This window comes from Polyodon spathula, chromosome 17 (genome assembly GCF_017654505.1).
Source record: "Polyodon spathula isolate WHYD16114869_AA chromosome 17, ASM1765450v1, whole genome shotgun sequence".
NCBI lineage: Eukaryota > Metazoa > Chordata > Actinopteri > Acipenseriformes > Polyodontidae > Polyodon > Polyodon spathula.
This window is the reverse complement of record NC_054550.1, coordinates 35,314,541-35,339,565: the sequence shown is the minus strand read 5'-3', so window position 1 is coordinate 35,339,565 and position 25,025 is coordinate 35,314,541. Positions and strand designations below refer to the sequence as shown.

The 25,025-nt window shown below is 47.8% G+C and overlaps 1 protein-coding gene across 1 annotated transcript; it reads right to left on the bottom strand.

Annotated features, from left to right (window-relative positions):
- Positions 1-906: 906 nt before the first annotated feature.
- Positions 907-21,674, bottom strand: LOC121329483 (FERM domain-containing protein 6-like). The gene is made up of 14 exons (XM_041275048.1): positions 21,545-21,674; positions 10,414-10,677; positions 9,678-9,768; positions 8,564-8,643; positions 8,210-8,286; positions 7,815-8,001; positions 7,346-7,501; positions 7,155-7,220; positions 6,940-7,008; positions 3,960-4,134; positions 2,547-2,840; positions 2,279-2,404; positions 1,805-1,896; positions 907-1,200 (listed from the first exon to the last, which is right to left on the bottom strand). The coding sequence occupies exons 2-14, from the start codon at positions 10,510-10,512 to the stop codon at positions 919-921; spliced, it is 1,794 nt and encodes a 597-aa protein (XP_041130982.1). The 5' UTR covers positions 10,513-10,677; positions 21,545-21,674; the 3' UTR covers positions 907-918.
- Positions 21,675-25,025: the final 3,351 nt, after the last annotated feature.

Here is a 25,025-nt window from a genome sequence, read left to right as displayed (position 1 = left end):
TGAAGCTTGTGTCTTTGGTTGTTAGCTCGCACAACGACTTGTTCATCGCCGGCTGTATAAAGTGACAGTTACAGGACATAGTGACCAGAGTCCATTCCATTGTGTCGTTTTATGCGACTGTGTGTCTGGGGAGTTACATATCAGGCAGGGAATAACCTGAAGCATTGAACCAACAAGCGGTCTGTTCTGCTGACCCGCCAGCACAATTTCAGAGGGGGAAAAATCCTGGTGTTCTGCATAATCCAAACAAATCCCTCTTTTTACAAGAGGACCAGACATCCCTGCAAACAAGATGCTGCATCTCAGCGTGGGAGCTCTGACCACGGCAATCCACAGCTTCTACAAGAAACAACGGCATCCAGCGCCACAGTCCGTTTCTGTTCGATTGTCCGTCGTGGTATTTTATTGTTGTTTTGCAAGGAAAGAAGAATTTATGTGACAGCTTAACAGATGAAGTCAAAAAACTAAATAAGAAAAAAACCTCATTCAATGTCATATTATGCACAACTGTATACGTCCAGGGCTCCCTTTGTTCTGCTCCCTTTCAGCTAGTTCACAGTGAACTATTCCAGGCACTGTCATTATACTCCCTCCACGCCAGTGTCAGGGAGTGCCTCGCTCTCAGAGAGAAACACGTTATGCACCATCGCATACTCTTCAGCTTTGGCTCGTTCTGGAAGAACTATTTCAGGCATTCGTATATATCTATATGTTTGTATATAAATGGCCCTTTGATTGTTCCACTCCCTGCACGCTAGCATCCCACAGTGAGGAGTCCTTCTCATCACAGCATGCTGCAGTCGAGTGGTTTGTACTGCGCTGATACTCACTCACGTGAGTGTGCGCGGGGGGTCCCCCCCCCCCCCTCCCCCCTCCCCCCACCTCCCCCAGAGGTCCTCCAGTCCAGGTGCCAGCTTTTTAGACCACGAACTCAGGCACCTCGTTGCTGGTCAGGTCCAGGGAGAAGTACTTGCTGGTCCTCTTGACCGCTCTGGCAGAGGGCTCTTTGATGGCGGCGCACTGCTCGGCCAGGCTGTGGTAGCCGGCGTCGCTCAGCTCCGGCGTGCAGCCGAAGGTGTAGCTCTGCGCCGCGTCCTGGCACAGCTCCGCCCACTGCAGCCAGCCCTTGTGGTCGTGCCGGATGTCGTCCAGACTCTGACTGTGCCGGTCCGTCGATGACCTTGGCTTGCGGTACACCGTCTAACCAGAGCAGGGAGGAAAGGGTGAAAAGCACAAGTGTACGGTCAGCTTCAGGACTGGCAGCTCTTCACAGCTGCCCTCCCCATGGTTTTAAAACTGGGGTGCCCACTCGCCATGCCACTCCAGGTTTACAGGTAACAATTAGATCAATTAACTATTTCAGGGTCTGGATTTAGGTGTAACTGGTTCAATTATACCATTTAGAACAAGGTTGGAACAAAGACCCGGAGTGGAAGGGATAACTTTGGCCAGGCTTGTGTTAAAACTCATTCATAAAAACATGCCTGTCTGATTTCATAGACTCTGATTATCTTACCTAAAAATAAGCCTAGCAATACTAATAAAGCAGATACATGTTAACATCCAAGCACACTAATAAATGCTTCTCTAGATTGATACAACCTCACCGTGGAGCAGTTTCAGCCATTCCAGGTTTTACTATGCGCTTGACTGGCCACAGTGTCTAGGTAACAAGCTTAGGCGTGTCTTGTTAAACTCGCAGTAAAACCAGGAATGGATCAAACCGCTATACAGCGGGTCTTCCTTCCATCCCTGCACTAGATTCAGGGAAGGTAAGTAAGTTGATGACAGTTCACAGGAGTACCTGCGGCAGGGAGTCGATGCTCTGCCCCCTCAGCTTCACCACTGTCTCTGAAGAGCTGGAGGTGGACGAGCTGATGTCCTTCACGATCAGTCCTGCAACACAGACAGCAGCAAGAGAGCATCACAGAGTTAGAGCCGGGGCACAGGCACTGCTCCCCAACCTGCACACTGCGGGAACGTGCTGCCCCTGTTACACTAGACAGCTCACCAGCATTAGGCTGCTTTCAAACCCAATACTTTCCAGTGATCCAGCTTGCGTGTATCAAGACATGTCAATATCCCCATGACAGCTGCCTTTCTTAGACTGAAAAACAGCGATCCAAACCCAAAGCATGCCAGTCGACACGAATGAGTCTCCCCTTTGGCTGGCTTATCCGAATAGTCGTTTTGTGTAGCTCTAGTACTGCAAAAATATATACTGTACATCTCCCATGTGAACAGGGCAGTGCTCCTGGCTTGTTTAGAAGTGTCTCACCTGAGTAGCCGTTGATCTGGCCTGTGCTCAGCATGTCCTCTGTGATGTGGATGCACAGGTCCGGGCTGAACTCCACATCATGAAGCTGCTCGTAGTCCTTTGGGTCGTCCACCAGCATCTCGATCTCTGAGAGGGGAGATCAACACAGAAGCACATCATGCATCACGACACACACCTCTATTGCAATGCGATTTCTCAAAAGACAGCTCCAGGACTCGTCGATACGCACTGAACCGCTACACCCCGAGCCCTATGAGGAGCCCCTTACCGTCGTCCTTGCCCCCGCTCTCTACCCCCGAGGTGTGGGAGCTGCCGTGGCTGGTCGTGGAGCTGCTGCAGGTGCGCAGGGGGCGGTGGGGGGCCTGGCTGGCTGTGCGGAAGCTGTCCGACTCGATGCCAGAGGTATGGGAGCTGCCGTGGCTGACAGTGGAGTGTCGGGAGAGCCTCTTGTGCCGGGAGCTGCTGCCAGCGCTGCTGCCACTCGCCCGTGAGCGCTTCTCCAGCTGCTCCATGTCGAGCTCCAGAGCGTCGCTGATGTACGACTCGCGGTACTGCTTCTTATCTGGGGCAGCGGACAGGAGACGAGAGGGGGACAGAGTCAGTCACTGCTGTACATCAACATGGGGAATATCAACTGATAACTTATCTGAGTGCTTAAAGTGTTCAGAACAGCAACTTTCACTGCTGGGCATGCACACACACACAAATCACATTACTGTGCATCCCAGGAAACAAACCAGTGTGCACACTGCTGCAAATACATGAATACAAATAATTGCAATACTTTAGGAGAAGAAAAAGGTTGTACAGCTCCTTATCTTTAACTCTTGTGAAATATTTAATAGTTCAACCCACAGGTCTTTAAAATTGAGGAGGTGGCAAAACAGACACTGAGGATAAAACAGAAAAACAGCACAATGAAAACAAACAAACATATGCAGAGTATAAACTGCAGTTCCAATCACAGGGAGACTGAGACTCTGTGCAGTACAGAACCCCGCAGGCTTGTCTGTGCAGTACAGAACCCCGCAGGCTCGTCTGTGCAGTACAGAACCCCGCAGGCTCGTCTGTGCAGTACAGAACCCCGCAGGCTCGTCTGTGCAGTACAGAACCCCGCAGGCTCGTCTGTGCAGTACAGAACCCCGCAGGCTCGTCTGTGCAGTACAGAACCCCGCAGGCTCGTCTGTGCAGTACAGAACCCCGCAGGCTCGTCTGTGCAGTACAGAACCCCGCAGGCTCGTCTGTGCAGTACAGAACCCCGCAGGCTCGTCTGTGCAGTACAGAACCCCGCAGGCTCGTCTGTGCAGTACAGAACCCCGCAGGCTCGTCTGTGCAGTACAGAACCCCGCAGGCTCGTCTGTGCAGTACAGAACCCCGCAGGCTCGTCTGTGCAGTACAGAACCCCGCAGGCTCGTCTGTGCAGTACAGAACCCCGCAGGCTCGTCTGTGCAGTACAGAACCCCGCAGGCTCGTCTGTGCAGTACAGAACCCCGCAGGCTCGTCTGTGCAGTACAGAACCCCGCAGGCTCGTCTGTGCAGTACAGAACCCCGCAGGCTCGTCTGTGCAGTACAGAACCCCGCAGGCTTGTCTGTGCAGTACAGAACCCCGCAGGCTCGTCTGTGCAGTACAGAACCCCGCAGGCTCACGCTGATCCGGGAGCTGTGTCTGTCTCACACACACCTTCGTTCTCCTCCAGCCGGCGGACCTGCTTCATCACAGGCTGCAGGTTCATGTAGAGCTGGTGGCTGTAGCTCAGCAGCTGCAGCAGGTGTCGGGAGCGCATCGGGCAGCCGGTGTAGTAGATGAGCTTCCGGGCCGAGGGCAAGCCATCCGGCAGGATCTCAAACTTCTTACCCTGCCAGAAAGAGAGTGGCAGTTAAACAGGGTCCACCGGAGAGAGCTGATTCTCTCATATCACACTGGACTACTGTTCTCCTTCATACAAGAAGGAATCAGACTCTTACTGCAACTCAGTGTCATCCATTCCAGGTTTTAATACAAGCTTGATTAGCCACAGTGTACAGGTAACAGGCACAGGTGTGCCTTAAACTCCCAGTAAAACCAGGAATGGATCCAACTGCTATGCAATAGGAGTTATGTACTGTACAAAGGGAAACCTATCCTCCTTCAGTGCCCTGCTATTGGGAAAGGAGTTCTTGTATCTGCTGCCATCTAGTGGCCAGTGGCAGCATTACAGAAAACAGCAGGGGGGCTACAGTACTATGAAGAGGTGAAGCCGATTCACAGCCTTGTAGGCAACAGAAACAGAGTTGTTATGCAGTTACTGCTGACAGGTGAAGACTGGCATGTGTGAAACTGTTCTTTCTCCCCTGCTGCTGCAGCTGGGTTTGGTCTGGAGGGATTGACAGCTGGAGATCAAGACTATGAGAATAAAGAGCTGAAATTATCACTTTCAGCAGTGTGTGCCTATATGCCTAACACCACTTTCTCTATGTGTGTGCGTCTATATCCCTAACCCCCTCTCTCTGTGTGTGTGTGTGTCTATATCCCTAACCCCCTCTCTCTGTGTGTGTGTGTGTGTCTATATCCCTAACCCCCTCTCTCTGTGTGTGTGTGTCTATATCCCTAACCCCCTCTCTGTGTGTGTGTCTGTCTATATCCCTAACCCCCTCTCTCTCTGTGTGTGCGTGTGAAACTGGAACACTGCGTTCCTCTGCCTTGCCTGCAGGGTACCAGCCATTCCCAGAGCTTGCAAAGTAACCCTATCTGCTGTGAAGAACAGCACAGGTCAGCCCACTCCCCAGAGACACAGAGGAGCTCAGAGTTCAAAACAGCACACGTGGAACGGGTTCCCGCGGCAGAGCTGCCCTCACACCGGAACACGTGCTAACTGGAGGGAGACGCCCGAGCAAGCACCAGGGTGCGTAGCAGCCGGCTGGTTCATTGCATGGTCTTCACTTCCCAGGACGAGACTGCAAGGGGTTAAGTGGTCCTGGATATGCATGCCAGCATTCCTCAGCAATTCCCACCTCTAATCCCTTTAGGAACTTTTATTTGGGGTGTAAATCAGCAGAGCCTGTTCTCAAGAGAAGCCCCTCCATGGTTATTACATCTGAAACACCAGGACCAGGCTCCCTATTCCTTCAGACACAAAGCACGAGACTTCGACACTTGCTGGAACGCACTCGGCTCAGGCCAGCGCAGTGCAATGCTGGCACTTCCTGGCGTCTTATTGTGTGCTTTACAAAACGAAAGACGCCAAAGTAGGATCTCTGCACAGATTATTTATCTAGCAGAGTTTTTGTAAATGCTAAAGCTCCAAATCCTGTTAAAACCAAGCAAGGATTAAATCAGAACCTCAAAATCTGGCAAAAAAAACAAAAAAAAACAGCACAGCAGGGATCTACCAGCCCAGCATTCAAACAGCTGGCTGCAAGTTAACCGAGGAGAAGAATCTCCAAACAGCCAAGTCCTCGCTGACAGAACTGGGACACAGCCAGCGACTGTGCTCATTAGAAGATGCTTTTAACAGGGGATACTGTTCAGGGATGGGAATAAGACTCTCATTGCACAGCAGGTCAATCCATTCCCAATTTTACTGAGTTTAATAAGACAGCTGAGCTTGTTACCTTGCGGCTGTGGCTAATCAAGCTCGTATTAAAAGCTGGAATGGGCTGGATTTCCATCCCCAGCTGTACAAGTATTTCACCGCAAGATTTCATAAAAGGAGTAAAATCCTGGCTAGAATGCAGATAATTTAGGTAAACAAATAAATAAATAGTAATTAAATCAATTTTGTCTAATGTATCTGTTACCAGGATGCATCGTTTAATGTGTTGTGCTTAATTGAGATAATGGCTTGTGGAGGTTGAATTAAAAGCAGCAGGTTTCCCATTACACAGCTCCCCTCCTGGGGTTACACAAGCTTCACACACTCGTCTGCCTTGAACTTTCCACTTAGTTTATTTTTTTATTTATTTTATTTCTTTGCAGTAGAGCGAGCTGGTCAGAATTGATTTGGCCTGCCTGTCTCCTGGTTCAATAAAGCTTAACTGAATGAAAGGTCACACACACGCAAGCAATCGCGTTGGAACGGGAAGCTGCAGGATGAAGTGTTCTCTTTCCCTTCCTCTGCTGACGAAGCTGTGGGGTCTGACGCAAGCGAACAGCTCTTTGAATGCCAGCTGAACGCGTTTTCAGGGTGGCTCTGGTGACTTTACGAGCTCATATTTTATAAAAAACTTAATCAAAAAACATGTGGTGCAGCTGGAGAGGAGCAGCACAGAGCTGGGTGGGGGTGTCAGAGAATATGTAGAAATATATAGAGATTTTCAGAGTCTGCATGTTCTATACAGTCTGTGTAGAGAACGTGATTAACAGCCCTCTCTGTGAACTAGTTCATAGTATTCCTGGTGAAGCACACAACCACACTCAGGAGGTACATCAGTGCAGGCAGGTGGTAGAAAATGCATATGAGGTGTAACAGACATTGAAAGAGCCAGCAAGGTCTACTCCACTCATCTAAACAGCAGCAGATCTGCCTCATATTCAGAAATTAACTAAAAGAGTCTGCTGGATGTTTGACTTTCCTATCCTCTCTATTATTTAAACGCAGTGGATCTTGTGAATGGTTCGCGCTACACTAAAGGGATCAGTGCAGCAGACAGAACAGCCCCTGGCCGCGAGAGTCTCCACTCACCACGAACACCAGCTTCCCCACGTTGGTCCAGGGGAAGTCATACAGCAGCTGCTTGGACTCGCCCACATTCTGAAAAACAAGCAAAGACTCCGTCAGCGTCGCTGGAAACACCTTCATTGCAACTGCATACAAGCCTGTCCTCTCAGCATTAACCCCCTCCCCCAGTACTAAATCACTTAACCGATCTGAGCTTTGGTAATTCTCTCATCTCTTACCTGAAAGATCTGAATTCCACGCAGGGTCAGTCCAAGGGTCAGGGAGGCCTCCACTTCCCTTTTGTCCTATGAGAGAGAGAGAGAGTGTAAGAGCGAGAGCAAGAGATTGAGGGAGTAAAAGAGTACGAGTCCTGCGTGTGTGTCTCTCTGTGTCTAGTCAAGGCCAGTGTAACCAACCCCCCCCTCCTCACCTTGTAGAGTCGGTAGTAATGCACGGCCACGTCATCCAGAGGGGCCGACTCCTTGATGTATTTCAGATGAGCCTCGGAGGCCGTCAGTGCAAACTGATCTTTGTGCATGCTGGGAATGTGCCTCAGAATATACTCCTTCCCCCTCTTCACAATCACCTGAAGGGGGAGGTGAGGGGGGCAGACACAGAGAGAGAGAGGAGATCAGTACAGCAGGTAAACGCCACACTCACTATGACTTCCAACAGCCAACAGCTCAGATTAACAGTTATTCTCTTAAATGCAGCTTATACAACTGCGGTCAAAGTGCCTGGCCTCATTTAACCCAACCAAAGTAGTCCGAGTTCCAGTTGTCACGAGAACACTACCGCCGCAGCTCGTCTGTAACGCTCTCCTGCTCGCACTCCATGTGGCTCCTACACACTAGAGACAAGATCTTCATTCAGCACAGAGGGAAGGGGCCCTCACTCACCCAGGGAGGGAAGTAGTCCTCGGGCTCGAAGTATTTCCCAAAGTGTTTGTTTCGTTTGTAGTTTCCCAGGTCGGCCTGCAGAGCGAAGGCGGCTAGGAGGAAGTAGGCCTCTTCTCGCTGAGGACACTGGGACTGCAGCACCTGCTTCCTCAGGTGCCAGTAGTAATAGTAACGGGCAGTGCGGTCACTGAGAGGGACACAGAGAGAGGGAGAGGATCAGTGAAGCAGGGAACACGCCATGCAGCAGCTACAAAAGCAGATCCAGAAACAATGAACACAAGGAATCAACAGCTAGAGCACACAGAGTGCAGGAGGAAATGCACGTCTCCAGGGTTGAGGTTATTTAAAGAACTTGTCCTGGGTTTTATTTAAACTAAACATTCGTTGATCCTTACCCTATCAACCGGCCGTTCTCCACGTAGTACTGCGCCCTGAAATGAATGATCATCGGGGGCCCGAACTGATCGATTCCCTGTCACGGAGAAGAGGACAAGGCATTACGAGGCACCATTCTTCAGATACAGCAGTCCATGTTAACATAAGTACAACTCACCATGAAAGACCCCTATTGCATAGCACTTCCCACATTCCAGGTTTTAAATGGAGCCAGATTAGCCTCAGTGTATAGGTAACAAGATCAGGAGTGTCTTATTAAACTCACATTAAAAAACCAGGATTGCATCAAACTGCTATGCAACAGGAGTCTTACTTACGTCCCTGTTACAGGTGCAGTACTGTACTTCTCTCACCTTACTCGCCTCCCTCTTCCACTCCTTCGGGCAGTACTTGGAAAGCTTCTGACCCAGCTCCATGTACACCTGTTCATTATCTGCAGAATGGAGAAGCAGAGCAGGTTAATATGAGAGCTTCTCTCAACTGCATGCAAAGCTATAGAATATAGTTATATAGTTATACAGGGCCTGCAGGACAGCGTGTTTGCAGTGCTGCACAGTGCTGGACTGGCCCGTGCTTGCGGTGCTGCACAGCGCTGGACTGGCCCGTGCTTGCGGTGCCACACAGCGCCGGACTGGCCCGTGCTTGCGGTGCTGCACAGAGCAGGACTGGCCCGTGCTTGCGGTGCTGCACAGAGCAGGACTGGCCCGTGCTTGCGGTGCTGCACAGCGCTGGACTGGCCCGTGCTTGCGGTGCCGGACTGGCCCGTGCTTGCGGTGCTGCACAGCGCTGGACTGGCCCGTGCTTGCGGTGCCGGACTGGCCCGTGCTTGCGGTGCTGCACAGCGCTGGACTGGCCCGTGCTTGCAGTGCTGCACAGCGCTGGACTGGCCCGTGCTTGCAGTGCCGGACTGGCCCGTGCTTGCGGTGCTGCACAGCGCTGGACTGGCCCGTGCTTGCGGTGCTGCACAGCGCTGGACTGGCCCGTGCTTGCGGTGCTGGACTGGCCCGTGCTTGCGGTGCTGCACAGCGCTGGACTGGCCCGTGCTTGCGGTGCTGCACAGCGCTGGACTGGCCCCCACACAGCTCCTGTTTGTAAACTGATTCCACACTCATCAGATCAGACGCATGGACATTCTCTCATTTAAAAAACAAAAAGCACTGCATCATGCAGCTGTCACCATCCATCCATCAGCCTGTCCCACCACACAGAGGAGCGTACATGGCCAGAGCCTGGAGACAGACCCCCCCACCCCCAAAACACACACACACACACACACTGGCGGTCACCACACAAGCTGTTGTACTGTGTCTAAATCTGGATGACCTCGGGTCAGTGGAAGTTACTACAATGAAACAGGAACAGCCCAGTCTCCCCCAATTACTCCTTGAGGGGGTCAACTGGAAGTACAACAGCATTAATAATCTTAAGAGCAGTTACACATCAAAACAGAAGGAGGCCGGCACTCACTCTGGATCACACTGAGGCCGAAGAGGTGACAGTCTTTGAGTCGGATGAGATCACACACCTGGACGAGAAGATCCTGACACAGCGTCTTCACCTGCACACAGACAGGGTTCAGAGAGGGGGAGGAGCGTGAGGTCACGAGGCAAAGCTGCACTGTTACAACTGGACAGACACCACCTGACACAGCATTGCTGGAAGTCCTCTGCGTTGCACGTAAGAGAAGACCCAGTCTAGGAGTATCAGTGATCAGAAGAGCTTTGACTGGTATTTTACAGAATTCATATACTGTACAGAAAATAATCCATGAGCAAGCACAGAGTAACTAACCAAATAACATGTGCACTGCGCCAGTCTGTTTCCCTGTGCTTTTAAAATCTGAGCAGCTCATGGTGTTTCACTAACAGGTTGAATTGATCCGTTTGTATTGCAATTGTGAAATGTGCTGCTGACAAGTTGTTCATGCGTTTGCTCAATAAAGCCTGTGTCAAAAATGGAATTGATTAAAAGAGAATGGGAACTGGAAACTGATTTTAAAAAAAGGAGCGGACCCCAGCCCTGCTGTGGATAGGGTACAAGGGCTGTTTACAATGAAGGTAGATAACTGCTGCCTCTTGCCTTGTTATTTATAGCTAGTATACAGTAGTATAAACCCCTTACAGAGCCCCGCACCCACATACTACCCTACACAGAGTTTCTTGCCCCTTCCCAATCACTAACAGGACCAGCCCACGGTGCTCACGTTGACAATGATGTTGAGGGTCTCATCGTTGGGGAGGAAGACGCAGACGCAGCGGCGGTCCTGCATGGCTTTGTTGTTATGGAAGTTCAGCTTGTTCATTTTTGTCCTGGTGGGACGATCTCGGTGGTGGGCACCAAGCCCAGTGCCAGCACTCGCTCAGCTGTACCCGATGACAGCCCTGCCAGCCTCCGCACAAGCCCACAACACGTCACACCTAGAGGCGGGGCCTGCCGGCTCGGGCATGGACACTGCCAGGCTGCACAGCTGGGGGGAGAGAGAGAGAGAGAGAGAGAGAGCACAGGGGGTCACACATGTGAAACTGTATGAAGCCCACTTAGTATGCAATACTTTACAGTAAGAATTGTAATGCAATTACTTAACCGATCAAATATTATTTCCTAGTTTCTATACAGCATCACAGGGATGGAAATTAGACTCCCATTGCATAGAGGTTTGATCCTCTCCCGGTGTTACAGCGAGTTTAATAATAAGACACACTTCAGCTTCTTACCTCTAATCAAGCGTGTAGTAAAACCTGGAATGGGTGAGACTGCAATGCAATAGGAGTCTGGTTTCTATCCCTGCATTAAAACTATGCAATATTCCTAAACTGCATGCACTGTATTACAAGCTCTCCCACAGGAGCCTGAACCAATAAGGCAACTAGAACCATTTCAGGCACAATGGCACCACTCTGCTTGACATTCCACAGCAACAGACTTCATCTGCAGCTCAGCAAGGCCTTTGATACTTACATAAACAGAGATCACACCAGGTCTAGACTGAAGAGAAAAAATGCAGACCAAACACGGCAGCGTGGCAATGCAAACCCACACAACACATCTGTGGGAGTTCACTTTGACAAGCTGAATAACTGAAGCCCTCCAGGTAAAACCAGGAGATGTTATTAGGACTGGTGCTAACCATAAAAAAAGCAAGTCAATTACTCTGCACCAGGAACGTACTGTACTGCAATCCCAGACCCGGCTTCCACAGAGCAGGTTACTGTTGAATAAGCGCTGGACTTCCAAAAAAAAGTGTATCAGATTGTTCAAATATTCCTTCACTTTTGAAAATCGGCTTAAAAATATGCATAGACTGCATGACAGAGAACTAGGGGAGTATAAGTAAACTCTGTACCCCTGGTATTTCAGATCTTCATTCCTGCACTGCTGTGATCAAGCAGACTCTGCTTAGCTAGCAGGAGTGTGCCGATACTCAAACCTCGTAAATACAGCCTCGCTAGGGGAGGAAACCCGTCAGCAACCCGAAAGAGAGGGATGTTTGGTTTCTGATCGGCTTTTGAAAAACACTCCGAATGTGGAAGTTAATTGCCCTTGAATGGTACTCAGTGGTAAAGGTGAGAGAAGGAAAGCTTTTCTTGTTTTGAAATGAATAAAGAAGGCGTGTTTTGATTTCTTTAACACCTGAAGATAAAGACGAGTATCAGTGCACCCCTATTGTCTAGCCAATATTACAGGTCTAATGGCAAAGATAACCTCACAACTACAGCTCAAGAGCTGCTCCGAAACACACAACATACCAATACATCAAGAACAAAATTAAACAACAGCTGAGCAACTGGCAAATGTAACTTGAATGTAATTAATGCGACGTGGCGAGGCTACAGTAGAGTGCTTTGTGCTTTAAAGAGCTCTCCACAGCGATCAGTCCAGCACCACTCCAGGGCTCAGAGCCATGCTGTGACAGCGTGAACTCAAGAGTGCTTCACTGCACCCCCAGGAGCCCCTTTAAAAATCACACACTTTGTTCCGGTGGCACTTGTGATAATCTAACCCCAAGCCGCAGGGGAGGGAGCTGGGCTGAGCTGGGATAAAGACTTTACCAGGCTCCCTCAAGTTTCAGAGAGAAAGTTATAGTCCTGCTGGAAACCCTTGCCCTCTCTCTCTCTTTTATACACAGCAGCACTCTAATCTGTTGCCCTACCCTACTTAGCAGCAGTGGGCAGAGCCAAAATTCCATGAAATCTGATTTGAGTGAGAACGAGCGAGTGGGCGAGCAAAGAGAGAGAGAAAGAGAGCAAGTGCACAGCCAAGAAAAAAGGGCTGCAGTCAGGAGAATTCCGCTCCAACATCTGTTTCTCATTCCGACAATTAAGCCTTTTGATTCCTCCCAGCTCTGTGCTCGCTGCCAGTACCTCGCTCGACATCTCATGGCATGCGCTCTGCTCCAGAGCTCCCAGCTGATAACTGAAATCTAGAACAATGTTATTAATAAAAAAAGAACCCCCGCCCAAAACTCATTAGCCTTTCAAGCCTTTACCTCCTGGGAGTCCTGGGTTCAAATCCAGTTTAGGTCAAACTGGTGTAATGAATTTAGTTACTGTATCTCAACCAAGCTCCCAGTGGAAACTTTTTTTCTAACAGTACAAAATAGACCAAATTGCATTACATGTATCCCAGTTCTGAAGTTCGGACCCAGGACCCAGTGGCTCTTGATCCCAACATGGAGACCATGCAACGTCAATTGACAGAGGATCTCAAGTGCATGCAGTCCAGCTGAGTGGGAACACAGTTACTCGTGCAGGACAGGACCCCGGCAGGCAGGCAGGCTGGCTGGCTGTCCCTGCACGGGGCACAGGGATCCGAGAGGTCCCAGCACTCACAATGAAACTGCAAAGAAATATTCAAAAGACTCACACAGGCCCCATGTAAACTGGAAGCAGCGGAGTGAAAGTTCAGAGCGACAGCCGGGAACTATAAATAGCTGAGACTCCAAAGGCCACTCACACTACTAACGACCAAAAAAAGTATTGATTTGAATGCGTGTGCTTGTGGAGTCTCTTTTTAGCAGGGTTTGAAGTGCAGTCATATACTTTCCAACAGATTGTCTACTTTCTTACATCTCTTTAAAACTTACTGTTTAATTAAAAAAAAAATTGTTCTCTTAAATAATGCCAAATGCATCACTGGAGACAAACATTTGATAAACAGAGCCCCCAAGGTCTCAAATTGAATCACAGCGTGTTAACGGATTACTGGAGTGACTTGACAGAGCATAATGGAAGAGGCTCTTTCACCTATACCGTGAAATCAACCGCCTTGCACAAGAAAAACCTCAACGCTAAAGATAACCAGAAGGTACGTTTGAGTAGGACTCCTCTTCCAGGAGCTGCTGCAGAATGCAGGCTCAGAGCAACCAGCTTCGCTCATTCAGCCAGGAGGCTTTGCAGAGCAGGGGCGATGAAGGGAGGGCTGGCTCATGCACCGGGTTTGAAATGTAGGCATGAGCTTTTACTCTGGTGTACACAGACTCCTGTTCATTTATTTTTGTAAAACATTAACCCATGCACCTACAGTTTTGTTTGATGTACAGCAAGCCAGATCTGTGTTTCACTCTGTTAACAAACAGACATTTCAAAGAGTAAATCACCTGAATTTAAAACAGAAGTCCATTTCCTTGAGCGTGCCAATTAAACCTCCATCCAGACCCTGAAGTAGTTCATTCTTTTCAACCTGGAGTGGAACAGCCCTCCAGCACCGTGATTGGACACCCTTGTGATATATCACGTAAAGAAAGGATCACGATTCGTCTATCCACGATGAATCATTACACCCCTAGTACTTAGACAGATCTTTGTCAGTTTTATTAAATATTTATTTGACCTTCACTTGCCACTAGCACTGCTCAGGCAGATTCCTATTTCTCTCGTCTCTATGAAGCCTGCAGACCCTGCTTGCCAGGATTACTTGCATCATCCTGCACTGTGAAACGCAGGAGCAACACAGCTCTCTGCGAGATGCTGGCGAGTTCCCTTCAGCTCCGAGTCTCTCGCCAAATTCCTCAGGAGTCTGCGAGGAAGAGCAGATGAAACTGACACCGGGTAACATTCATCCCCTGCTACCGATCCAGGGCTCAAACATTCCTGCATTGCTGCTTCTTTCTACGGATCGTTGCCTGTGCCCCATGGCTGCCAACATTACAGTGCAGGGACTGGTTCATGTCAAAACAGTAAGGATTTAAACCACAGCACTGTTTTAGAAGCACCGTGAAGCAAGGTGGATCTCAAATGAATATTGCAGGTCCTGGTAAAATTGACAAACAAGAAAAACAAAGTGGCCCGTGATGCCTTCCTCCTGTTAGAAGGAATCAAAAAGACAGCCGAATAGTTTGCTGTACAATACTGAAATGCATCTTCATGCAGACGAAGGCAGAGAGATGTGAAATCCTGTTTCACAGCACAGTCCCTTACACAAAAAAGTGTAACAAGCCTAACTCTGCTCCTTGGTGGCAGGATGTGGGATTTCTAACTATATCTTGAACAGCGGATTCAATTTTGAACAGTAGGAGAATGTAATCGCAGCTCACCTGGCTGACCAAGCTTCAGAACCAGAAGGACTGGTTAGTCCGAGTATCTTTCATTCCGAATGAAATCCTATGAAACCCCATCATAAACCCGGCTACAGGAACGAATAGCAAGGAGGTCACTTGTGATTCCAAACACACTTCAAGCAGGAAAGGAACAGGATCTCCGAGCTGCTTGATCCGACTGTACTGTTTTGAATCAAAACCTTAAACTTACTTCAGCGGCAAAAAGAAATGAACCGGGCACTGGTCCAGATTGGAAAGGGCTTTGCTCCTCAAGTTCACTCCCTCCCTCCCTCCCTCCCTCAAATGAAAAATTATTTTACAGGGAATGCCGTGTAATGCAACACCAAATGATTAACCTGGAACTAAATTCTCTGGGAACATTCAAACTTTTAAAGAGCGCAGAGAATAATGTTTCAGTCATCCTGCTGGGGAACGAACAGCAATTTCACAGTCTGATATTGATTAATGTTTTTTTTTTTTTTGGGAAGAATCTTGTAAACAATGAAGAAGTCATTTAGGCACTGCTGGTATGAATACCTGCTCCATCATACAGAGCTAACAACAAGTCTCTCATGAACAACCATGTGTCTAATTACACATCCCACCCAGGATATTGGGAGAGCATTACAACAGTAAACACAGGTTTTCAAAAAGCTGCTGCTGTTGCTGTTCAAGGTCTGGATTTCTTGGACCTCCCAGTTCAGGACACCTCCTCAAAGACGTGCTCATTCTCCCAGTAGAAAGCTGCTCCCCACGGCCTCCAGGCTGCATCCTCAGAGGAAAACCTCCCACTGTTGTGCTGTTTACTTTAGAGGCAGAAGGTCGAGGTAAACAGTCACATCACCCCTGGATTAATCACAGGCTTTCTGAGACCTGACAGAATACTGAAGAAACCTCAGACCTGCTCATCCAGCCTCCCCCAGATCCACAGCAGGGAACAGGGACCCCTGGACTGCTGGGCTCCCAACGCGCACGCGCTGTACATCACCCCACTCAGCTCCTGAATCCTATTGCATGTCCAAACATACTGCGTGTTGGCGACGTGTGTGGGAGGTGAACCAGTGACAGGACAGTGTGATTGAGCATTGCTTTTCCAGCAAAAGCCAGGAATATCCTTTAAGATGTAACCTGTTTTTTTTAATTTGATTTTCCAATAATCCAATAGACATTCTTTATAACACTGAACATGAAATGACCCAGGAAGCATAACCAGACAGGGATAAATAATGAATCATTACCTATGGGTAACTGCTAGGCTACACCTACTCTTGCAACAACAAGGAAACAGTACAATATGACTTTACAAAACCGCGACCTGCAGAACTATGAAACAGAGGCCCTGCAGCACATAGCACAGCACACACTCTCTGCGTGATGAGGCCGGATCTCGTGTTGTTCTCTGCGACATTCCTATCTCACCTCCACGAGGGCCGGGGCAAGTGTGGACATGCAGAGACTCAACCAACACTTCCATAGAAATCCAGGCAAAGACCACAGACTGCATTCTTATCATTGAATTTCATCAAGCTTCAGTTCTGCTCTAACCCACATTAATACATTTAAACACAACAGTACCAGATGTTATCAAAATTAAAGGACAAAAAAATAAACACAAGATTATAACTCACGAAAGGGGATCGGCGAGAGAGCAGATTCTAGCGCACAAGAACAGCTGTAGGGTGCCGAGTGAGGATGTCGCAACCCTCTAGGAATGAGTCTAGCAGGCTGTCTATGAAGCAGCGGTAGAAATCTCAGCTGCATCCGACTGGACAGCACTTTGAGACACTCCAGGTCACCAAGTTTAACCCCACACAGAGCTTATCACAATACCAAAACACTGCAGCCAAGCCCACGGCACTGGCCTGGCTCAAACTCCTATGCAATGGGAGTCCTATTGCTGTACTTCACGGATGGAAGTAAGTTTGAACCTTTCCAGGTTTTACTACGAGCTTGATTAGCCATAGTGAAGATAACAAGCTCAGGTGTGTCTTATTACATTCATAGTAAAACAAGGAGTGGATCAAACTGCTCTGCAATGGGAGTCTTCTTGCCATCCCTTTACTTGCAATCGCTCAAGTGCAGTGGATGAACACACACGTTTCAGACAGTTCTTGATTCCCATGTGGTGTCGGCTGCTTTTTCAAAGAAAGTTATAACACCACAGCAATTATTTCAGCCCCTATAAAATATGTTATTTATAGCTTCACTGGCAGGGAAAAGCTAGAGACATCTGTTTTACAGGTGACGAAGGGAAAAGGAAAACAAGAAATACTACACACCTAAATGGAGACAATGCCCAGGCATGTCTCAGCACAACACACAGTGGTTAGTCACAGGTCTCCACCCCCTTTACTGTATAGAACATTGCAAAACAGACGCTGTACACTCCTGTCCTGTAACTCAGAGAATACAACTTCAAGACTTCCACAAGAACACAGTTCTTCCAACAGAAACAGCCAAGCTGACTCCACCAGAGGGGGCAGTATTGCAAACTCAATGACAAGCGCAGCTTATACTGTCTCTAAAAGTAATAACGCAAACACACAGGTGAAAAGCGGGACTTTGCTGGGAACGTACTCCAGAGTCCAGGGATGGAAATCCAGTTCGAGGGATGCATTTGACAACACATTTGATACAGGACCTTGATTAGTACAGTCCTTCCCAGCAGCTGACTGATCCCAGAATTTCATCAAGGTCGCTTCTTGAAAGACCCTAATTTCGGCAGCAAAAACGTGGCAACCCATTCCACTAATCTCTGGTCTCTGTGTTCCAGTCCCCCAACGTCATTATTCCCAGCTTTTAGCCCTGGGAGCAGACGATTGCTTCGATGGACTCAAAGCGCACTGTCACTTCTATAATGCTGAACTGAAAGCTGTATTCAAAGGGCCAGGCTCACAGGAGCTGTGCAGTACCACCGCGAGCGAGGGGAGAAGTCAAACCCAGGCCGTGGAAGTCATAATAAAAGACAAAACAGGGGCAGGGGGTCGTGTTTTCATGAGAAACAGGTTGAGAATGTTTCCACAGAACAGACAGAGGGTTCAGACCTGACATTACAATACTTGCACAACATTGCTGCATGAGGAACAAAACCGTTTAAAACGCTCTAGTCAGGGTGGTGCTGGGTAATTGCAGTTTGACATGCTTCTGCCCCATCAGTGTGTATGACACAAGAGACGTTTATGAAGACAGGGATGGCACCAACACTCCTACTGCAGAGCAGTTTCACCCATCCCAGAGGTCACAAGCTCATGTGTCTTGTTAAACTCCTAGTAACATGGATCAAACATGGAGTCTTATTTCCCTGAACAAAATAAAAAACAGATTTCCTTTTCCTCCAGTTATTCGTAGAAAGCGTCCAGGTTTGCCCCCAAAAGTACAGTTAAAAGGAGGAGGCAAACGAGCCACTTTCCTCAGATGTCTACTCAAGCTCTAAGCAAACTGGGTTTAAAAAATAACTGCTGCTGGGTTAAATATTTGTTCAGAAAATATTCGTGGTCACACATCAGAACAAACCACTGTTGATAACGAATGGAGTATCTTCACCATGACCGCTTCTTAACCCCCAAATCAGGAGCGTGACATTGAATGGCCCCCCCAAACCCAGAGCTGGGAGTACAAGCATAGCAGAATCGTACAGCGTTCCTGCTCCTGAGGCTGCGCACGGGAGGGGAGCAGGTCACGGTCAGGCTGCGCACGGGAGGGGAGCAGGTCACGGTCAGGCTGCGCACGGGAGGGGAGCAGGTCACGGTCAGGCTGTGCACGGGAGGGGAGCAGGTCACGGTCAGGCTGCGCACGGGAGGGGAGCAGGTCACGGTCAGGCTGCGCACGGGAGGGGAGCAGGTCACGGTCAGGCTGCGCACGGGAGGGGAGCAGGTCACGGTCAGGCTGCGCACGGGAGGGGAGCAGGTCACGGTCAGGCTGCGCACGGAAGGGGAGCAGGTCACGGTCAGGCTGCGCACGGAAGGGGAGCAGGTCACGGTCAGGCTGCTCAATGTCCCCGCTATTGGATGTGCTCAATGTGAACAGTTTCAGGGTCAACATGATGAGGGGAGTGCCAACACACATGTGTGAAGCTTACTATAAAAACACCTACACCTCAAAGAGCATTTTAAACACTACAAATTAAACCTGCCAAAATACAATATAGATTCATAATAACAGACCATTTAGAAATACACAGCATGGCTGCTGTTCAAAGCAAGCCATTTTTGGATTCTGCTCCCTTCAAACTCCAGATTTTGTTTTTGTTAGAATATTTAAAAAGGACAGAAATCCCTCCGAGAGGAAATGATTAGCATGCCTGAATCCTGAAGCCATCGGCAACATCTCCAGCAGAGTGGAGTGACTAAACACAAGAAGAGCACCCGGGGAGAGGAAGGACAGGCAGCAAACACCCAACTGGAACATGAAGAGCACCCGGGGAGAGGAAGCAAACACCCAATTGGAACATGAAGAGGACCCGGGAAAAGGAGAGAGAGAGAGAGAGAGAGAGAGAGAGAGAGAGAGAGAGAGAGATGCACACACACACACACAGGGTGCATTCCTGAAAAAAGTAAGCAGCCGCCAAGTTGAGGCAGAGCTGGGTCAACACAGGAAATCAATAGCCTGTCATTCTAAAAACTGTACCCCTCCCCTCCCCTCCCCTCCCCTCCCCTCCCTCTCCTGGACTCTGAGGAGCTCACTGCAGAACCTCTTTCAATATTGTGCATTGCCTCACCTCACCTCTCGGGTTCAAGGCTCAACCACAGAACTCAACTACGCTTTGTGTCACTAACTGAGAATCCACAGGAATCTCTGGGGTCAGCTATTGAACAGCTTACCAGAGTGATTAATCCACCTAAAAGCATGACTGATCCAATATTGCAGAGGTTATGTGAATGCCCTAAAAATACACCTTCGGAGAGAAGAGTCACCCAGCAACGTCACGAAGCACCTCCGGTTCAAGTTACCAGGCAAGGCAAGACGTCCGAGGCTCTCTGGTAGAAATACCGTGACAATGATGCGACCGTGAAGCAGGTTTGGCTCCCGGCACTCTTCAAATACCACAACCAATGATCAGGTTTAAAACAGCTCTGAACAAAAATCAACACAGCAGGGCTTTGTCATGTTTCAGTGAGTCTATTATTAAGTAGCTCCCCAATCAAGCCATCTTCCCTGCAGCTCAGCACTGAGCTGCTGTATGGGAGCGTTTCTACACACGAACAGGGAGGCACTTTCTAACAGGGCAGCGCTCCTTCAACTCACTCCCATTCGTTTCCACTCGCCTCTGTAACTCACACCTGAGATCAGGGGACCCTCCCACCTCCCCACACACAGCAGACTGTTCTGGGAGCATCTGCACAGCTGGAATGAGAAACCTGGGGTTAGAAGATAACAGGGATGGAAATAAGACTCCCGTTGCATAGCAGTCTCGCCCATTCCAGGTTTTACTACAAGCTTGATTAGCCCCAGGCGAGTCTTATTAAACTCCCAGTAACTCATTGCTGGTTTCATTATGATGTAAACAATGATGATACAATAATGACTGTAGAACTCTCTGGAAACAAAAAATGGCAAAAACACAGCGTTACCAGAAGCTATTCCAATGTCCTGCATTCAAACAGGAAACGTTTTTTTTTTTTTTTTTTTTTTTGGGGGGGGGGGGGGGGGGGGGGGGGGGGGGGCGGCCTCTTTTGCAATCCATTTAGAATATGACTTGGAATTGTGCCAAGATGTGCAAGATGCCATTCCAGCGCTGCTCTGTGCTGTATGCAAGCCATCTGATCTCGTTTAAAATGGCTTTGTGATACAGTGTGGAAGATATTTCAGAATGCGGTAACGAACTCCACAGCACTTCTGTAACAGGAGACTCTGCTTTCAAGCAGTTATTATTCTGCAAAAAAAAAAAAAAAAAAAAAAAAAAAAAAAAAAAACACACACACACACAGGGCCAGACTGCAAAAATACTTGATAGACCACTTCCTTCTGGAAACATGAGTCATTTCTCCAAGTATTTTGATGAGAGTTCTCATGGATTTTTAGGCACACTGCATTGTTATTCTTGGACAGCAGTGCGTTAGGTGTAGAATTTAGAATGCAGAATTTTGAGAGCAACTCTTTTTGGTTGTTGGAATATCCGACACAAAGCAACATTCGAGATTGTATTAGAATAGCAAGGACGTGGCTTACCGAAACTTCATCGACACTCTGTAACTACACTAAACCCTCTTAGTTTATCTGTGTGCCTGATGCGAGTGATCGATGCTGCCAGGATTAAAGCAGAGCAAAAAGAGATTAAAACTATCGTTGTCTGTCTCTCTCTTCATTAGGGAATTTGTTACAATAAAAACCCGACCGATATGACAATAAACTGACTGCAAAAACAAAACAAAACAAATGTAAAATAATACTAATTACTACAGAAATAAATTTAAAAAAAAAGTTTAAGCGGCATGGCAGCAATGCTTCAATATATAAAAAGACAGACAGATTTCCCCAGTAGGGTCATTTTACAGTTTCAAACGCGTCGCTGGCGGTGTCGGGCCGGCTCAATCTACAAGCTTTTAACTACAGCCTGCTTCTAAAAAGCCAGTCTAACTAAAACACTCATCCCTGAACTTCAAGTCTGACAAGCAAAGCAGCACTGTCCCAACTTTCACTGTACACACAGCAGTGCAGTAAAGTGTAGAGGCATCCATCGACACATGCATGATATCAACTTAGGAAAAGCGCTCCGGAGTGACAGCACCCCTCCAGTGAATATACACACTGTATACAAATGAAATGCAATCACAAGAACACAGAAAACACACGCACTGACCTTCTTCCGAGTCAAAAACAATCCTGCCTGGCATAATAGTGCAATTCCCGTACTTCTGTGTAGTAAACTGTATCGTTTCCCTTTGGTTTAGGGTACTGTTACAACTCGTTAGTCTCTGTGCCACACAGCGCACTGAAACAGCGCACAAACTGTAACACATGTGGAACAGGGGGACGGGCGAACCACAGTCGCATAATAAAGGGTGGGACGACTTTTTAGATCCTTAAAAAGCCGTTGTTAGTCTGGGTGTCGTTATTCGTTTTACAGAATAGCGTGTTTTGTAGATGGACTAGTCCTGTAATTTATTTTTTTAAACAGTGTTGTTCCGTGTTTAAAACAACGCAAAGAAGACTTTATTTCATCGAGCACCCTCTTTGGAACAGTTTGGTAGCGTCCGTTGCAAGCCTGTCATTCTACGCGAAGCAGGAGTTCTGCAGCGCTGATTTTTTTTTTTTTTTTTTTAGGGGGGCGGGGGGAACTCTTTACTCTCGACTCCTCCCTTTTAAAAAAAAGTAAATCAATACTGGGATAACAAATGCTGCCTCCTGGCTAGTAATTGCCGTTTGCCCAGGTTTTGTGTAAACGTTATGATCTCTACACCGAATACATCATGTGTTTTTATGGGGGGGAGTTACACTCATGTCAAGTTTTACACGTGAAGCCCCCAGTAGAGACGTGTATACCGGTGCAGTATTTGACTGTAGGCGTATTTGGTACTTTTTTGTTTTGTCAGGACTTCAAGTGAAGTACAGTAATCGGGTCAATGTGCGCAGCTGCACGCTTTCCTGGTGTGAAGCACGGCACTGACAGTATAAACAGATGCTTACAGCAACGTGCCGCGCCAATGTGAGAGCAAACAATTCGGAAAAAAAGCGAAGCAGACTGAACCGTCGCGGCCTCGGCAAACAAGGCTACTGCTTTTCACGGAGTCGCTATGTTTGTCCCACTGAAAGTGAACCCTAGTTTGTTTGTTACATTGTTGCCAAAATAAAGGCAGCCTTTGAAAGTTTATACAGAGCAGCCACCCCAGGGAAGGGCAGCGTGTGGCATCTTACTCTCTTTGGGATTATGGGCTGTGATGATATATTCTTGGACAGACTGTGAAAAGATGAAATCAATAGATTCAGGGATAGATTGATAGATAGACTCAGGGATGGATTGATAGATAGACTCAGGGATGGATTGATAGATAGACTCAGGGATGGATTGATAGATAGACTCAGGGATGGATTGATAGATAGACTCAGGGATGGATTGATAGATAGACTCAGGGATGGATTGATAGATAGACTCAGGGATGGATTGATAGATAGACTCAGGGATGGATTGATAGATAGACTCAGGGATGGATTGATAGATAGACTCAGGGATGGATTGATAGATAGACTCAGGGATAGATTGATAGATAGACTCATGGTTTCACTATGAGTTTAATAAGAGCTGTGATACTGATACACTGGGGCTAATAAAGCTTGCAGTAAAACCTGGAGTGGGTGGAACTGCTATGCAACGTGAGAGTCTTATTTCTATCCCTGAGATCTGATGTGACTGCAAGGTGTTTCAATTGATCTGGACTTTGCCATGCCTCAGATTTCCTTTTCTAATTCCTCCAGGGAAGTTTGGGGCTGGAAATCTGGTCGGGAAGTGCAGAATTCCTGGAACACAGAGAGGGTGCCCATCACCCTGACAACCAAGTGCCTACTACCTGCCCTCTGCCAAAATCTATCACAGCTGCTGTCTAGTCAATCGTGACTGAAACTGACTTGTAAGAGGGGAGATGCAGCTTGTATATATTATGCTATGCAGCCCACGGGTGAATACAGCACTACAGTGTGTGCTAGTGTGTCTGGTCAGTGACTGAGCGGTGGCTGGCTCCCCACATTATTGGAAATCAGAGCAACACGCTCCATCACACAGCCCCCTCTTACGCTATTCAGTGATTGTGCAGAGCAAGGCAGGGAATCAGTGAAAGGATATGCGTGTGCACACTGGAGTAATCTCAAACTCCGAGGAACAACCTTCAAGTGCACACTGCCCCAAGTCAGAGAGACTCACTGGGGTGGAAAAACCTGCTTCTAATTATCCACACATCCTACACTGCGGCTCAAAATAACAAGAGTAAAAAAGGAACCAAACCATGGGCAATAACATTGTGCCCCTGCCACCTGGGAAAGCAAAGCGCTCTTAGTAATGTCCCAATGATCTTATTAGTACTAGGAACAGTTTGAATGGTTTACTGCGCCTTGGAAAGTGTGCTGATACAATCTGTGGTTGATTGCAGCTTGTGCTGGCTCTTGCTCCTGGTGGCTCTCCATTGTGCTGCAGGTTTGTACAGCGTGCACACCACCTGGGCAGAGGGCTGCTTTCTGCTTGGGCACACGAGTGCAATGGCGTCTCTCGTACAGTAACTCTTTAAAGTCTAGTTGATTTATATGTCAGGCAATGCCCATGAAAATGCAGGGTAAGACATGCAGGGCTCTTGAAAAAGCTGTTGAGTTTAACAGCATGCTATTAAATGAAGAGGCCAGTCAGATAGTGTGTGCTTCACATTTCTGATAGTATTAGTTTGTAGTTCCGGGCTCTATTCACACAGATTTAACCCCTGAGTTATTTAAAGAATAATTTTTTCTCCAAAGCCATTTCCTACATTGTAAAAATCAAAAGCTGTACAGAGCGCTCTGTGCAATTGTTCTAGTGTCACTTTCCTCTGTAATATGATGAGGCTCATTGTATTGGCCCAGTCTACAGTTACTTCGCTCTGACACCGAGGTGAAATGGGAGACAATGCTCCAGCATTGCGGTAGTATCTCTCTGTAACAGCGCTATTGTCTTTTTGAACAGGAAATACTAGTGGAGGAAACGGAGAGGAGACCTTGCTCCCAATTAGAAGGACAAATTAAAGGCTACATAAGGACCTCTTTTTATTTGATTGTGTTACGTGTTCCCATGTGTTGCTACAACTGTTTACATAAGGTGTGTGTATTGTTTAAATTTTTTTTTATATATATATATTTTGACCACTTTTTTAAACTTTTAAATTGCACTCCCTCCCTCAAGATGGCTTCCCATGTAGCTGCAGGACCTCTCAGAACTACATTTCCCATCATCCTCCTGCTCACATATGTACCTGAGATGGATTTTTCAGTGAGCAGGATGATGATGGGACACATAACACAATAAAATAAAAGGTCCTTATGTACCCTTTAAACAACTCATTATAATCACATGTGAGGCTGTGCTCTGAAAGAAGTCTAACTGTTGTATCAGTTTGAGTAGCATATTAATTAAGCAGGAGTCTAGCAGTGAGTAATCGAGTGGGTCTAGAAAAGCTTCAGTGACATGACATTAAGTGTGTGTAATTGCTGTGTATTTTACAGAGCAGTTACTTAGTAAATACATGTGTACTTACACATCATCACAATGTTGATATGCAGAGAGGAAAGGCAGCAAACCCCTTGAAACACGGCCTGTGTTATGAAAG